Source organism: Cricetulus griseus, chromosome 4, assembly GCF_003668045.3.
Source record: "Cricetulus griseus strain 17A/GY chromosome 4, alternate assembly CriGri-PICRH-1.0, whole genome shotgun sequence".
Taxonomy (NCBI): domain Eukaryota; kingdom Metazoa; phylum Chordata; class Mammalia; order Rodentia; family Cricetidae; genus Cricetulus; species Cricetulus griseus.
In genome coordinates, this window is record NC_048597.1 from 129,511,100 (window position 1) to 129,528,838 (window position 17,739).

Sequence of the window (17,739 nt, forward strand, 5' to 3'; positions counted from 1 at the left end):
AGTACAGAGAGAGAAGGTGAACTAAGATGGGTTTGAGGCATGAATGGAAGAATCACTGCACATTTAAGGAACCATAAGAGAAACTTTACATCTATGGGGATAACTTCTCAGTTTAAGAAGCCTGACTCTCTGAATATAAATGCTAACCCATTAGTGTTAAGAAAAAAAGTCAAGCACTTTAGAGAAAATGAATTATAAACTGTCATTGTTGAATTTAGTGTTCTGACAGCTTTGAAAATGACTACAATGTAATTTCCCAAGTTGGTAGCCACAGTAATAGAACATCTGGATATGACTGAAATGTGTGTGGCAATTAAAAAGAGAATAAGAAGGCGGTGGGACAATGCTTTTCCTTACACTGATACGTCTTGCAGTTTTGAACTTATAAACCTGACCTGTGGTGTGGCTCTCAAGGACAGTTCTCCTCTGAGAGACTCACTGACATCCCTGTGGTGTGAATTCAGCTCTATTCTTACCACCTCACTGTCTTGTATCCTTAATGCACTGTACCAGGCCTTTTGTGCACATACCTGTACGAAGAGCTAGGCACTTAGCATGTAATGGAAATTGGCCAGAGTGCTGGTTTCTGTGTCATCTCATAGCCAGAGCTGATGAATAATGAGAGCTAAGGGGTTCAAGTTCACTTTCCTTTCCAGTGGGCCTCCACATAGATGTGACTCCTCCTACTATTTCTGAAGTGGATTTATCTACAGTGTTCTGTTCACATCTCTGCAAATGTCCACACAGTTCCAGGTATCTAGACCTCCTCTTAGATAAGAACTTCTTGTTCTTATCTAAGCTGCCAGTCAGTTCTCCTTCCTCAGTTTAAATACATGAAGCAGTGGAGCAAAAAAAAATGTCTTTCAATTCAGTTCAGTCAATATTTAAGAGTCTAGTGGGTTTAAACTCAGTGCCAGGAAGGAAGAAAATAGTCTTTAAGGATCCTGTAATCTTTGGTCTTGACAGACTCATATCCATAAATTATATATTTACTTATATTTTACCTTCAAAACAGGGCATTTCCTAGAAGCATATTATTTTCCCTTCCATCACTTCCTGAAAAGCACACATCAAGGTTGTGTGAATGTGAGTTTAACCCAGGGCAGCCATGACTTACTAGCATGCACACTACTCAGGGTTTTCAGAGTCCCTGCATAGCCCAGCCTCAGTGGAAACTGATAGAGCTATGTCAGCTGCTGCCTCTCTGTTGCTTCTATGGGCATTGCCTGACAGGATTTTGCTTTGCTTTTTTTTTTTAAATATATATTTACTTTTATTTTGTGTTTGGTCGCATTATGTATGTGTATTATATGTATGCCTGGTGCACTTGCAGGCCATAAAAGAATGTGATAACCCCTGGAGTTGCAGTGACAAGCAGTTGCAAGCTGCAATGTAGGTGCTGGGAACTGAATTTGAGCAGCAAGTGCTCCCAACAACTGAGCCAGAGCTAGCCACCAGTATTTTTCTTTCCAAACCAGGACTGCATACACACCCTCTTAAAGACACACCAGCCCGTAGCCACAGCATTGATTCATCTCCATTGACATCACAGAATGTCACCTGTAGAGAGGGGCAGGCAACTGTGTTAGATGTGAGTGCTACCACATGTGCAGACTTGGCAAATGCTTACCCTTAATTAGGGATTTTAATCCCCCATCATCTAAACTAGCTGGTTCAAAGGCGTGGCTTAATGGGGGAGATTTTAAGACTGTGTAGGATTTATTGGTACCTTTGGCAAAGGATGGTTACTATGTGGCTTCGATGAGAATATGCTGTGATGTAATCTACCCTGAAAGTGAGAGGAATAGCTGTGTCTATGGGTAAGTTGCTGAGGAGCCAAGGTTGCAGGCCTAAGCCAGCGAGGATCCTCTGCTCCTGTTGTGGTGCAGTCTGATTAAGCCATCTGATAAGTGATGTTGGTTGCTTTCAACAGTCTGTCTTGGAATTGATCCATGAGCTGAAGGTCCATCAACAGCCTCCCAGTGGGCTGCATACCAACAGTATAGACATTTAAGCAGAGGGCTTAGGAGGAAGGCCTGGCAAAATCCATGCAGTCCTCTGATGGGTGGTTCCCTACTTAAGGTCATTATGGAGTTTACCACAGAGTACTGTTCAATGAGACTCCTTGCCGGAATGTAAATTTATCTATATCTATATCTATCTCTATATCTATCTCTATATATAGATATATATGAACACAATAAATGGAAAATATTTTTAAAAGAATATGTACAGTATTACAACATATTTGACTAAAAAGCTTTATATGTATGTAAATACCCGCATGTGTGTATGTGTTCATGTGTGCAGGTGCCCACAGAGGCCAGAAGAAGGTGTCTGAACCCTTGGAGCTGGAGTTACAGTGAACTGCCTGATGTGAGTGTATATGTTTCTGTGTGTCTGAGTGTGTATGTACATGTTGTGTATACATCTCTTTCTGTGTGTGTGTGTGTGTGTATGTATGTGGGTGTACATATATATATATATATATATATATATATGTATATCTCTGTGTGTGGATGTGTGTATATATTACACATATGCATACTGTCTCTATTCCTCTATGTGTTTGTGTGTGGATGTATATGTTATAGAATATTATTTTAACTAGGTAAATATGTGTCACATTTGTTTATGTTATAGACTATTACTTTAACTGTGTAAAGGTGTGTTACATTTGTTTATACTGCATTTGTTTAATGATATAAGGATGCATGTTTAATTACAAAAAGATGTTACATTTGTTTCACCTTGCCTGTCTAGGATTGGTCTAATAAAGAGCTAAATGCCCAGTATCTGGGCAAAGAAAGGATAGGCAGGGCTGGAAGGCACAGAGAATAAATAGGAAGAGAAAAGAATGAGAGAGGAGGGAGAAGAGAAAGAGCTAGCCAGAATGAGCCTAAGCTAGGCAGAGCATTTATGACTAATAAGAAGTCTCCATGTCATGATTTGGGAGCTGGATGGTAGCAAGAAAGAAAAAGCCTGGCACAAGTGTATGCATCAGAAATTGCTTAGTCCCCCTTATATGCTAATGTCCTTGTGGTCTGACAGGGCCTTTTAAGAGTCTTACTTGCCCTTGAAACATTTCTGAAGATGGGCAGATAGTTTTGCACAGGTATTGAAGGACATGTAGATCCTGGTAGATCCTGGATTTGTTATAGCCTTGGGCAGGCGGTGTGTGTGTGTGTGTGTGTGTGTGTGTGTGTGTGTGTGTGTGTGTGTGTGTGTGTGTGATTTTCTGTGTAGAGGCATGCCCTGGCTATGGCTAATAGATACAGAAAAACATCCTATGTTTTATAAATGCTGGATAAATAAAATCCCTTATCATGTTCCTTTATCAAGAACAAACCAGAGGGTCTCCCATCCAGCAAACTATGAGAGTCTGTCTGCTGCTGGTTTGGATCTCTGCCAATAAGGCTAGAGTAGAGTTTTGAATTCAGCATGACTTCCTGCTTTCTCTGTTACTGCCTCAGAGCCTTTCAGAGGCTGATCCTGGAGTTGAAGAAGGTAAGAGTTTGCCTGAGGGATTCTTCCTGACACTGAGGCACACAGAAGTAACATGCCTCTTCCAGTGGAGAAGACATTCTAGTTTAATCACAATCCTCTACGGATAATGGCTGCCTCGTCTGGAGAGGTTTGTGTTCATGAACCTTTCTAAGCACAGTGCTAAAGAGTAGTTTATACGTTGTTAACAATGTTGGTGTCTTTCTGTTTTATTTGATGGTGTACCTGGAAGTATGCACCATCTCAACAGCATCATAGGAAAGTCATTTTAGCACAGAGCTCAGCTCCATGCCTAATCCTGATGTGTTGGCATCTTTGAAAGTGCACAGTGACATGCCAGGAATTGCAAGACTACATTATACAAAAATCAAAGATGTCCTTTCTGAATTAGATCATTATCACCTCCTGGGGGTGACAGATTCCCATAGGGAAATGTGATTTTGGAACTGCTCTTGGGGCTTTGGACACAGGCCTTGGTTCAAACAGTAGCCTCCATGCAGAGTGGGATGGCATGAGACAAAACCCTTCCTCCCTCCCTTTGCAGAGACAGGAAAAGCAGCTAATACAGAACACCCAGGAGACACCTTCCAACTCTCTTAGGATTAAGTGCTGGAAATACCAGGGTGAAGTGGGGTTGTACTTGTCTTTCTCCAGAAATTATCATCCTTTCGAAAGCAGTTGCATAGAGAAGTAGGGAAGTCCCAGGAAACACATTCACTGGCAAATGGATTTACATCTGAGCCAAGAGGAAGTAGTGTACAAACTTATTAAAGTGTAACACATTTCCCTTATTGTGGGGAGAGAGTAACCAGAATGCCCGGTTAAATTAAATTGCATACCTGGATAAAATTGTCAAAGGATAAACGTAATTAATAGGAAATTGAAAAGACTCCCAGACATGAAGAAAATCAGAGTCACGTGAGTTGCATCCTACAGAAGGTGATGGATGAGTTTGTAAAAAAGACAGACACTAAATAATATCCATGCCTGTAGGTCTCAGGTATATCCCTGCTATGATCTGATATTTATACCGATTTTGCTGCAGAAAAGTCTCACCGAATGCTCTTAGTTACTTCAAGTTATACACATATTCAGCATACTTTCTCATCTGCTGTCTCAATACTGGGTTGTGCTTTTTGATTTACAAATAAAATATTCTCTCTGTCCTCTTTGGGAGATTTTAATCAGAACTTCCAGCCCCGAACAGAGCATCATTTCAAAATCAAAAGGGAAGAACCATGCTCTTTTTGCAAGCAAGATAAAGACACACACAATTAAGTCAGGACTTGTGTGTGTGTGTGTGTGTGTGTAAGAATAATCAAACCAATATGAAAGAGTCAACTGTGAAGCAGTTACAGAGAAAAAGGCAACTGATGGTGTCTTTTTTGAAGACAAGGGAGAATGGAAGAGAAGGGACTGGCAGTATTTGGAGACTTTGTGAGTGCCTCACTCTCTGTGCCTTGTGTATATAAAGCAAGGTGTTGCTACTTCCATTTTACAGATAAAGAAAATCCTAGTTGGAGAAAATTTAATTTGACAATCCTTATGCAAATGGAAGAAAGCAGAATGCTCTTAGCTTCTATCTCTGAGCTCACACTCTTTCCTGTGATAGTGCTCCCAAACACTGTGTCTTTTAGGGTGACACCAGTGATGTCATACATACCACATTCAATTTTTCCCAGGTGTAGAACACAGAGGCAAGAAAGCCAGTCTACTGACCATATTATATCTTCATTGTTCACACACACATTCCCTAACATCCAAACCTGTGAGCCTTTCAGCTGTCATGTCATCTACTCTTTATATCAGCTAAGAGGCAGGGAATGCTACTCCTCTCTACAAGGGAGGAATGTGGGGTCTAGTGAGGTCCAAGACTGCTGCATCTGAGCTCTGAGAATCTCGACCAGATTCAAGCACTCCTGAAATGAACACCAGCCTTCCCCACATGGCCTTGACTCAATACATCAAGAAATGGAGTTTCATGCCTTTGGGGTTCTTCAGCATCTGATAGGTGAGAAGCCAGTCTACATTAGTGATTATACTAAAAGAAGGAACTAGTACCTTTAGTCCTTATTTCATAGCTGACTTCTCTGAAAAACTACCAAGCCGTGATGCTTGTTCACTAATTCATGTGTCCCTTTCCAACACTCTCTGTGGGTGTAGGAACTGGTCTCCCACACCACAGCCACAACAGCCTGTCAAGAATGTATAAACTTTGAATACATGAGTCACAAATCTCTTTTGCATCTGTGGAGGTGGAAGAAGAGCAGCAGAATATCTTCCCATAAGTGATTTCCAAGGTAAGCGAGAATTAGCACTTAGAAACCACCAAGGAGGGAGGTGCTGTACATCTAAGTCTGTCTGCCTTTCTTGCTGCTCTTCTTGCATTGGAAAGTTCTCTGGATTCTGGGAATAGCCAGTGTCCTCTGATATCCACAGACTCTTTGTTTGAGAGACAATCTCACTGTGTAGACTAAACTAGTCAGAACTGTGGTTCATCTGCCTTAGCCTTCTGAGTAATGTGTCCCAGGTGTAAGTCAGAACAGTTACGACAATCACAGGTTAAGGTGACTTCTCTATAGAGTCACAAGTCCATGCATCTCACACACAGTAAAAGTAATGATCTTTAATCAAGTTACTAAAGTATCTTCAATCATGGGGACAACAACCAACAACCAACCGCCCATGTCCTCTGCATTTCTTTTACAGGGTGTATGTGCCCTATTGGTTTCTAAAAGGTCTTTCAAGAAAAGTCAACTTCATTTTATTGGAAAGGCAAATTATGAGCCAGACTAGAGGTTACTATGAGCATGAGAGGATCATAGTGCTACCTGGGCAATTAAATTCCTCAAGAGGCTAATTACCACACTCAGGACTCTCCAAATGGATTGGGAGCTACAAAAGTATGTGTAAAGTGGAGAACTCTAGTTCCCTACCAAGCATTACTTTTTGCAGGGCCATTAGTTATAATTATTAGTTATATTAGTTAATATATAGTTAATGTGACTTAATAATAGTTATAATAGTCCTTCCATGATCAATTAAAAAATAAATGGTTATATTCAAACTCTCCTGTGATGTCACACAAAATAAAAACACCATGGCTATAACATATACAAATTAAAGATTGAAGGCAAGAGAATGATTAGAAGAGGAAGAAGAGAGAAGGGAGAGAGGGAGGAAGAGGTAGAAGCAGAGATGGGAAGAGTAGAGAGAGAAAGAAGAAAGAGAATAGAAAGATGCATCTGGCTTGTGAGTCTCAGTAGACTTTTGAGGACAGTGTATCACAGAACTGGGATGGCAATCAGATGACCCAGAGCCCTTAAATTCTCAACTGTGGAAACTTTTAGACAGTCAACCTCCTGCCTGTCCCTGGATTGCTGATGGAGTCTGGAGTAGATAATTCCCTTCTTGATCTACACTGTCCTCACTCTCCACTAGGCCACAGTGTCCTATCTGGACTCACTAAAACTTCCCACAGTCTTCCCCTGCTGCCCTGCCCTAGCTTGACTATGTAATCAACTTGTCAATAGGCTAATGGCTGTCTGTTCCACGCAGGGAAAAGTATGGGATCCTTGCTGCATCGATCTGTTGCTTTTCACTTTGACTTTATATCATCTCCCCCTCTGTCCCTGCTCCATATTGACACTCCCCTCTATTTTCTGTTTCTTGGACAGAATCTCTAATCCAAGCCATCAAAGTCACCTCCTTAAATAGGGCTTCCTTATCAGCCCATCCCCCATTCATTCTTGCATTCCATTGATACTGTTTTAGTGGCTTCTCCTTTTGACTATCACATGGCTGATCATTCTTGCCCTCAAACTGCAGGGAGACTGGGTAGTGCCAAGTCTCTGGCAGAGACCAGACTGCATTGCAGTTGCCGAGGACTGCTTTTTTTTTTTTTCCCATAGGAATGAGATGAAGTTTACATCTGAGGGTTCTGTCCTTTGGGCCCCATGTAAGCTAAGACCTTAATAACTGCATTAACTTTCCTCAACCCTCACTCAGTGTCAGGTACTGGACTGAGTATCTCACGCACACTGTATTCGTGTGACATTAGTTTCTATGCTGCCTTACCTCCCTTTGATTTTACATCATACTGAGCAATTAGGCTCTAGACCCCAAGCCCTGCCACTTCAAAGCACCAGCCTGTTACCCCATACTTAGCTAAGTCTCTGAAGAGTGCAAAGGCATCAAGGATGTGCATGGGAAGCAAAGCCTACTGACCCCAAACAACCTTACATCACTTCTCTCCAGCACACCATCATCCCTGCTCTGCACCACACCCTCCCCAGGATGCCATGGACTCCATCTAATGAAATGCTGTCTTCTTTTCCTCCTTCTGGGAGGTACCCAGGTCAGCTACCTCATAACACAGCCCTTCCAGGGCTCCTGGGCTTCCTCTGGAAATTAGAGAAACAAAAAACAACACTTGCATCACCAACCTGGACCAGTTGGAGTTTCAGCCCATTAATAGGATTTTGGGGAAATAATTACTATAATTATTTTTGTCAGCCTGTAGTCTTTATCTTTATTGGATAAAGGTGGCATTTTGAACAGATTATCACAGGGTTATGCTGTAATAACAACACTCTTTTATGCATGGGACTTGGAGTTCTGAAAAAGACTTTGCTACAGAACATAAGGTTTGATACTAACAGCGTCCCTATATGGTATAAGTACTATGCATGCTTTGCAATACTTCAGGGGAAGGAAACAGAAGTCAAGGGTGATTAATTATATAGCATGATGAAAAGCTTTAGACTGCACAAGGCAGAACACTTTAATGCCCATTGTTCCTACATACATACCTCCTTCATGGTAAACCAATCAATAAAGGAGGACTCCAAAGAGATTCCTGTATAAGACTTGAGAGCTATGTGTGTGCGGCATAAGTATGTGTGTATTTGTTTAGGGGTATGCAGGTATATGTGTAAAATGTGCAAATGTCTCTAGGCATGTAGATGTATATGCAGATATTGTTGTGTATAAACGTGTCTAGGCGTGTGTGTGTGTGTGTGTGTGTGTGTGTGTGTGTGTGTGTGTGTGCGCGCGCGCGTGCGTGCACTCACGCATAGGTGTGGTAGATGTGAGCAAGTCTTAGGGATAAAAGAGACATCTCAAAAGCATGCATATTATCAGCTCTGAGCAATACTCTTGTATTTGAGCATCATCCTCCATTCCATATCATACTGTCACACTTCAGTCATAGTGCTATAAAAAAACTCCTTCAAGCTTCCCAGTAAAGACCCTGGAAATGTAAAAGATCCACAGAGCTCTCTCATATCTGTTTTCTCATCTGTTGCCTTATACTGTCTTTTAATCACTCTGTTTCCTCAGAAGTAATGCTCTTAGACTTTCTACTGTGACTGCTCCTGTCTTAATGAATTATGGCTGTGGATTTTACAGTTTCAGGACCAGTCATCTTGGGCTGTGAATCAAGATGCGCCTCTCATCCTCAGCCCTCTCCCCAGGAAGAGAGACGAGGTGATCATCCTCCTCCCGGATGACATGCTTCACTCTAACTGTAATGTAGCTGCTTTTTTATTTTTTTCTGAACACATCTGGAGCCAAGGCCCAAGGGCCTCTGTTCCAAAATGTTCTCTGATTATTGATAGCAGTCTGAAGTCCAGGCAGAGAAATCCAAGCAGAGATGTGCAGGCACCTGCCTGTCCTTAACAGGCTAAGTGCTCTCTGCAAGCCCTGCTAGGCTCACAGCAGTGCTTGGATAAGACTGCACTGGAAACCTCTGAGTTCAGAATCAATCAGGCCAGGAAGAGCACGTGCCTTGGAAACCCACTGCTTAGATGTTTTAAGGTTCTTGCTTGTGGTGAAGGTTAGGGAAGTTTAGTGAAAGTCAATTTTAATGAGGGCTGCTTCTCTCTGTGCGCTTACCTCCAGAAAATGTTCCGCCTGCTGCTCTCGATCCAATTTCCTTGAAGTCGTGGTAATCAGACCTGTGTAGAAATGAGAATATTTGACTTTTAAATATCCGGGGCAAGTAGCTCATTGAATATGGCAAAAAGACCAGTTAAAGGGAAAGCAAAAATGTTGGAGAATGGCACCCCTCCACTTCCCAGGGATGGTCAAACTTATTCTTAAAGTAAAATAAAATATACTAAGAAACTGTGGGACAGGACCTCAATTCTGCTTAACACAGAAGAACTGTTGCTGTCCGGGAGGAATGCAAAACTCCTAAGAAACATTGTTTTTCTAATACAAGGCAGCCCAAAGATTCATTTATCTAGGACTGCAGTTCTCTAGGAGTAGAATTAAAGGTTCTTAAGTTGTTAGTAGGTAGTTGACACTGATTAGAGTCCATCTATGAGATATCATCATTTTTTCCTTATTTAATTTTATATGCTTACACAATTTGGACTATACTTTCCAAGAAGGCAATTTCTGCAGCAGCCACACTTGTACACATAACTGCCCCAAATTAACTAACTCTCACAACAAACACCTCACTGTAGTTTTATCATTCAATTTTATGAATTTGATCTTTATACTAAGAAATCCCAAGTGGAAAGATGTATATTTTCTCTCAATGTCTATAAAGACAAAGGTAATGAGAAGACAGACCTCTGAGGCCTCTTGGCTCATTGCACAAATTTGTCTTTTGCACAGTTTATTATTCTTTTTTGTGAAATGGCAATTAGGAACCCAAATTTATTTTCTATTTCTCTGTTATAATATCTCTGAAGAAAACATCAGTTGGGTTTTTTTTCTCATGATGTATGCTGATTAACACGGAGAGCAAAGAAAAACTATTGAGAAGGTTTGACCTGAGGCTGCTGATCTGGGAGGACATGGATTCTAGAGAACCAGAGGCCATAGGAAATGCGGCCTTGGTGACATCCAAAATAATATCTCAGTTAGAGTACCACAGCCCTCTACAAGCTGGGACACTCCCATCACCCTGGCATGCCAAAGCAGACCACAACCTATGTTTGATTTGCACCAAGAACTCATTTGTGTGGCTCACCCTAGATTTTTCTTTCCTTTTTTATTTTTGCTGTAGGTTGACTGTAATGATATATTTCTAATGGAGTCCAGAGTGATGTTATGATTCATAAATGACATGTGGGAAGTTTATCAAATGAACTTATATATCAATCACATAAAGTACTTATTTTGTGATGAGAACACTTGAAATTCACATTCTTAGCAAACTTGAAATGTACAACACACTGTTATCAACTAGTTGAACCCACAGATTTTTCAGATTTGACTCAGGTGCTGGCTAATCTGCTATGCCACATGTCACCAGTACCCTCCTCTGTCATCATTACAAGTCTTTGTTCTCAAGTCTGTGATTTTCCAGGGGACACATGGGATTGCCATGATGGGAAGATCCTGCCATGTGCTTCCAATGCTGTCACCCACCTTGTTCTTTACCTAGAATAACAGAGGACTCTGCTATTGCCTTTGGATTTGCTTTGCATTTGCAGCAGGACAACTAGAAAATTGTCCCATTAGTGCTGAGAGGTAGGGTCAATGACTCCCTTTCCTCTTCACCATTGCAATACTGCCTGAAAGTTTAAAAACACAGATTTATCTCTCCACTTCATCCCTGGTTTCCTGTGTGACTCTCTGTGGGTGAGGACTCAGGTGGGCCTCATCATCTAAGAACAAGGAACCGTCCAATTCGACTCTTCTTTGCTGAATCTCACTAATACTTTTCATTGACATTCATCTTTCTGCCTGCTCAGTCACATCTAGAAGCTTCTGTAACAGGAAAGGGGAAAAAAAGCCTGGCTTCTGGGTTGGTATTGACTGAGGGTCTGTGTAGTCTAACCCACACTCTTCAGCTCCGGATCATGCTGTCTGACACGATCATATGTCATGGGGGCTTTTTTTTCAAGTGAATAAGAGCTGTTTTCACACAGAGTGAGAGAGGCTTTATTCCGGCTCCCAGCCTCCTCAGAGGGAGTCCTATGTCAGAGGACACAATGGGAATGTGGCTTGCTATAAGAAGGCTATAAACATGGGGTGATTGGAGGGAGAATTCTGCTTTCTATAGCAAATCCGTGGCTCTCTCACAGAAAAAAAAAAAAAAAAAAAAAAAAAAAAAAAAAACAAGAGCAGGTGCCACTGGTCTCTGCTGCATGTTACCAGTAATCCCTCAGCGTAGGCTCAGGCAGCATGAATGCTCAGGGCAACAGTTAGCTTTTTCTCTGTGATTGTTAGGGGAAGTCTCAGTAAATCTGCATAGTTTTACAAGCTGTGGGTGTCTGCTTCTGCTTCCATCAGCTATTGGATGAAGGCTCTAGGATGGCATATAAGGTAGTCATCAATCTCATTATAGGGGAAGGGCATTTAAGGCAGCCTCTCCACTATTGCTTAGATTCTTAGTTGGGGTCATCTTTGTAGAAGTGAGGATTCTTAATGAATGAATGAATGAATGAATGAATGAATGAGCTTAGCATTCAGTTTTAAGTTGGGTTTCAATGAATGAACAGAGTTATCAGGTTTGTCTATAAGAATCTAGAACCAAGAAATAGTGAACTTTGGGGGCAGGCAGTGCTAGAGTGATAATTCATGGTTATTTGCACTGGAAATCAAGTCTTGTTATGTGTTCAGTTCTGAGGAAACCCAGAAAGGGTAAAGTTTACTTTCTAGAGAGGCACATGCATAGGATGAACAGCAAGATCTCAAAAGTATAATATCCAGAACCTGGAAGCAACCTAGATGCCCCTCAACTGAAGAATGGATAGAGAAAATGTGGTACATTTACACAATGGAGTACTACTCAGTGGAAAAAACAACAACAACAACAACAATGGAATCTTGAAATTCGCAGGCAAATGGATGGAACTAGAAGAAACCATTCTGAGTGAGATAATTCAGTCACTAAAAGACAAACATGGTATGTACTCACTCATATATGGATTTTAGACATAGAGCAAAGGATTACCAGCCTACAGTCCACACCTCCAGAGAAGCTAGGAAACAAGGAGGACCCTAAGAGAAACATACATGGTCCCCCAGAAAAGGGGAAAGGGACAAGATCTCCTGAGCAATTTGGGATCATGGGGGGAGGGGAGAGGGAGCTAGGAGAATGAGAAGGGGAGAAGAGGAGGGGTGAGGAGGACATGGGGGAGCAGGAAGGTTGAGTGGGTGAAGAATAGAGGAGAGCAAGATAAGAGATGCCATAATAGAAGGAGCCATTATAGGTTTAAAGAGAGATCAGGCTCTAGGGAAATGTCCAGAGATCTACAAGGATGACACCAACTAACAATCTAAGCAATAGTGGGGAGGCTACCTTAAACACCCTCCTCTGATAATGAGATTGATGACTTCCTTTTATGCCATTCTAGAGCCTTCATCTAGTAGCTTATGGAAGTAGAAGCAGACACCCACAGCTCAATACTGAACTGAACTGGAATCCAGTTGCAGAGAGGGAGGAGTGATGAGAAAAGGGGTCAAGACCAGGCAGGTGAAACCCACAGAAACAGCTGACCTGAACAAGGGGGACCTCATGGTCCCCAGGCTGATAGTTGGGAAACCAGCATGGGACTGATCCAGACCCCATGAATATAGGTGTCAGTGAGGAGGAGAAATCTATGGGGACTTGTGTAGTAGATTAGTATTTATCCCTAGCATAGGAATGGACTTTGGGAGCCCATTCCACATAAAGGGATACTCCCTCAGCCTAGACACACTGGGGAGGGCCTAGGCCCTATCCCAAAGGATATGACAGACTCTGAAGATCCCCCATGAAAGGCCTCACCCTCCCTGGGGAGCAGAAAGGTTATGGGATAGGAAGCCTGTTAGTACGGGGCAGGGGAGGGATAGGGAACTGGGATTGACATGTAAAACAATCTTGTTTCTAATTTAAATAAAAATGGAAAAAACACAAAGTTGTACAAAATAATAAAAATAATTTATTATTGAGTTAAAAAAACAAAAACAAACAAACAAGCAAACAAAAGATCTCAAAAGCTTGGCTGTTGTCTATGGACAGGAAGGAACTCAGGGAGTCACCACTCACAGATCTGAGAAATTCGCCAAAAAGACCAGCTTCATTTCCACAGTTGTGTTGTACATAAATGCATTGGGCCTTAAAATGGAGCAAAGCTCTCTTTAACCATACTGACTCACTCATGTGGAAAGGAATCCCCTTGGGAAACCTATGTAAGAGAGAGGTATGGACAAGACATATGGGATGTAGAGACACAAGTCACCTATACTTGGAGACTTAAATGATGAAATGGAGTTTCCAAAACAAACCAGAGGCCTGTTTTGGAGTATGGTTGGGTTATAAAGACAACCACATAATTTCATGATTCCTTATGCAAACTTCTAATTAGGAGGGGGAAAGATGAGAGTCATAGATAAATGATATTTAGTAAGATGGTAAATGACTGGAACAGGGCAATTGCTTTAAAAAAAAAAACTTTGGGTTTGACTTTGTCATTGAGGGGGCAGGAGACTCTAACACTCTCCGAGAAGCATACTTAAACAATGTGGCTGTCTGTGTAAAAGGACTGATGATACTCTAAGTAGCTTGGTCAGAAGGATGACACATATAAGAATTGTGCGGGGCCCCCCCCCCGTCGTCTCTCTCCCTGTGGGTGTCTGGGGTCACAGCTGTGCAACTACTAACAGGATATTCACATTTATGTTAAAGAGTGCAGGTCTTGACTGGTTCAGCATAATTCTCCCAGAGGGCAGCATGCCAGGCTTGCTGTGAAAACATCTCACTAGAATTAGTGCTACTCTTAGAATATTTTGTGTTTCGTGGCTAATTTCTATGTCCATGCCCAGCACTCTGAACTCTTCCTTACCTATTTCTTTTCCTGTGCAATCTTCCTGGACCTTTCCTCCTACACATAGCTGCAGGAAGCTTATTTTTGGACCCCTCTTGAGACCACAGTCCAAGAAGCCAGAGACTTAAGGTGATCCCCCAGCCCAAGTACCCAGGTCAAGTGCTTGTCTCATTTGCTGGATGCATAAATACTGCTCTGAGGGCACCTAGAGTGTTTCTCTGCTTGTTGAAGTTTTTCTTTAATAGGACACAAGCAAAGGGACAATGAATAGCTATTATTCATCTGGCACTCATGATGCTTGATAGAGAGATCATGCAATATCATAAGAGGATATTGTTCTGAGGAGGGGTGAGGGCGAAGCGAATTTGTCTTCCAGAATACTTAGTGCTGTTGTTTTATTCAATATGGTCTCAACACACAGGAATTGAAGCACCTGAGTGCCCCTTAAATTTTCTTAAACTTAAAAGTATTGCTTAATTTTTGGTTGTGAGCCTAGCCTAGCTTTTAACGGCTGAGCCATCTCTCCATCCAGCCATTCCTCTCTTGGGTATATACCCAAATACTGCATCTTCATACAAGGACATATGTTCAACCATGTTCATAGCAGCATTGTTTGTAATAGCCTGGAAGCAACCTAGATGCCCCTCAACTGAAGAATGGAAAGAGAAAATGTGGTACATTTATACAATGGAGTACTACTCAGCAGAAAAAAGCAACAGAATCTTGAAATTTGCAGGCAAATTGATGGAACTAGAAGAAACCATCCTGAGTGAGGAAACCCAATCACAAAAAGACAAACATGGTATGTACTCACTCATATATGATTTTTAGACATAGAGCAAAGTTACCAGCCTATAATCCTCTTCACCAAAGAAACTAGAAATCATGAAGGACTCTAAGGGATAAATAGACCCCAGGAACGGGAAGTGGCATGAACTCCCGAGCTAATTGGGAGCATGAGGGTAGGGGAGAGGGTGCTGCCACAATAAGAGCATGAGAAGAAGAGTAGAGGAGAAGAAATGGAGGAGCAGAGATATTGAGTTGGGGGAAGAACAGAGTAGAGAGAGCAGGATGAGAGATACCATATCAGAGGGAACCACTATAGGTCCGAGAAGAGATCTGGAACTAGGGAGATCTCCAGAGACCTACAAGGATGACACGATCTGACAGTCTGGGCAGTGGAGGAGAGGATGGCCTAGAAGCCCTTCCCCTAGAATGAGATTGATGACTACTCTCTATGCTATCCTAGAGTCCTCATCCAGTGGCTGATGGAAGCAGAGACAGACATCCACAGAAATACACTGAGCTGAAATCTAGAACCTAGTTGAAGAGAGGGAGGAATGAAGAACGAAGGGGAAGGGGTCTGTACCAGGTTGGAGAAACCCACAGAAACTGTTGGCCTGAAAAAGGGAAAGCATATTGACCCCAGACGCTCTTTGGGAGGCCAGTATGGGACTGATCCAGCCCCCTGATCATGGATGCCAAGGGGGAGGCCCCTGCACTCCGGGGAGCCTCCGGAGGTGGCCTGGCGTTTTGCCCTGGAGTGTGTGTGGGACTTTGAGAGCCCATCCCACTTGAAGGGATGTGCTCTGTCTCTGGACTCATGGGGAGGGGCCTAGGCCCAGCACAGGAAGATTTGGTGGACTTTGTGGAGCCCCTGTTGGGGGCCCTACCCTGCCTGAGGAATGGTAGGTGGATGAGGTGGGGGGGTAGGTTGGAGGTGGGGGAGAAGGAATGGGGGTGAGGGGAGGGAGAGGGAGAGGGGACTTACATGTGAAATAAGCCTGTTCCCTAACTTGAATTAATAATTATAATAATAATAAAAAGAAAAAATATTTTTTCTGAAAAAAAGTATTGCTTAATTAATTCCTTCCCTTCCTCCTAATCCCCCTTCCTCCTTGCTTAATATTAAACCCAGGGTTTCACTTCTTGCCTAAAGCAGTTTATCTTTGATCTTGTGATCATGGATTCTGGGACCTTTCCACATTTTTCCACATCCTGATTTCTAAGTTATGGAGAAATACGGGATAATAATAATATAGAAATAGCTACTATATACCATATATCAGATACTGTCCTAAGAAGCTCACATACATGTTCTTGCAGGATCCCACAATAAATCAGGTACTGTACAATCTAAGTATGTGTGCCCATGTGTGCATTTGGGTGTGCATATGTGCTGTCCAGATACTGATGCTGTGAATTTTCCTCCATTATTCTATACCTTGGTCTTTGAGACAAGACATTTCCACAAAATGGAGCTTACTCACTGGCTAGACTGGCTGCCTGCCTGCTGAGCTCCAAGTTCTACCTTTCTCTACCTCTCCAGCACTGGGGTCACAGGCACATGCTACATCCCATCTTTTTGTGTGGATGCTTAAGTTACAAGCTCAGGTACTCATGCTTGAGCAGAAAGTGTTTTATTTAGTGAGACATCCCCCTGCCAGCCCCAGTTCTGCTCTTTAAGCAGAACTAATAGTTGTTTTCACTTCAAGTGTATTTTCTTCTCTTCTGAAATTCCAGAAAATTATGATAAACTGTCATGATGGTTAATCTTCCTTGTCAACTTGACCGGATTTAGAATCAGCTAGGAGACCCATTTCTGGATATGACTGTGAGGGTGTTTCCACAGAGGCTTACGGGAGGGAGTATCTGGATCTGGAAGAACTTACATGGGATAACATCCTTGGCCAAACTGAAAGGGGGAAAGGAGAACATCTCTTGAATGTAGGCGCAATATGACCAGCTACCTCACATTCCCATTGCCATGCATTCCCCACCAGGACGGACTGTGTCCCCTTATATGAGCCCATCCCACCCTTTCTTCTTTAAGTTGCTCTTGCAGACATTTTATCACAGCAATGAAGAAATAAATCCTACTGAAAATTGCTACCATGAAGTGAGATTGTTTCTGTGATAATCTGACTATGAGGTTCATAGGAATTTGAACTACTTTGTAGGAGGAATATGGAAGAGTTTGGACCTATGGGCTAGAGAAGCCCAAGACTGTTGTAAGCAGAGTTTAATGAACCATTCTGGTGGGAGTATGAAAAACCAGAAAGCAGATTGGCAAGCAGTAAACACTGTGCTTATAGCAATAGAAGGGACACTGGAGAATTGGGCTACTGATCATTCATGTTACATTATGACAAAGAATTTGAAAGCATACTGCTCATGTTTTACAAGTTTAAGCAAGAATAAATGAAAATGCATTTACATTTGTGCAGAAGAAATTTCAAGACAATATAACAGGCAGGCTGTGTCTTGGTTATTGACTACTGATCATAGTCTCCTCTGAAGTCAGATGAAAACATTTAAGAAACATGCAATTTGGTTAGGAAAAGGGCATGGGTGAATTTAAAGAAGTAGGCATGGTAGTTGTGAAGAAAGTTACTATTATTGTTAAGATTATTGCCATTAAAGAGAAAAATCTGTTCTCTCACTGGGACAATATGAAAGGTGC

General features: G+C 42.0%; 1 protein-coding gene across 2 annotated transcripts in view; it reads right to left on the reverse strand.

Annotated features, from left to right (window-relative positions):
* Positions 1 to 17,739, reverse strand: part of Fat3 (FAT atypical cadherin 3) — a 448,985-nt gene that overhangs the window by 151,565 nt on the left and 279,681 nt on the right. For both annotated transcript variants that reach the window (XM_035444507.1, XM_027410883.2), the window contains exon 3: positions 9,400 to 9,461. In XM_035444507.1, the coding sequence (XP_035300398.1) occupies positions 9,400 to 9,461 (62 nt within the window). The remainder of the gene's footprint in view (positions 1 to 9,399; positions 9,462 to 17,739) is intronic.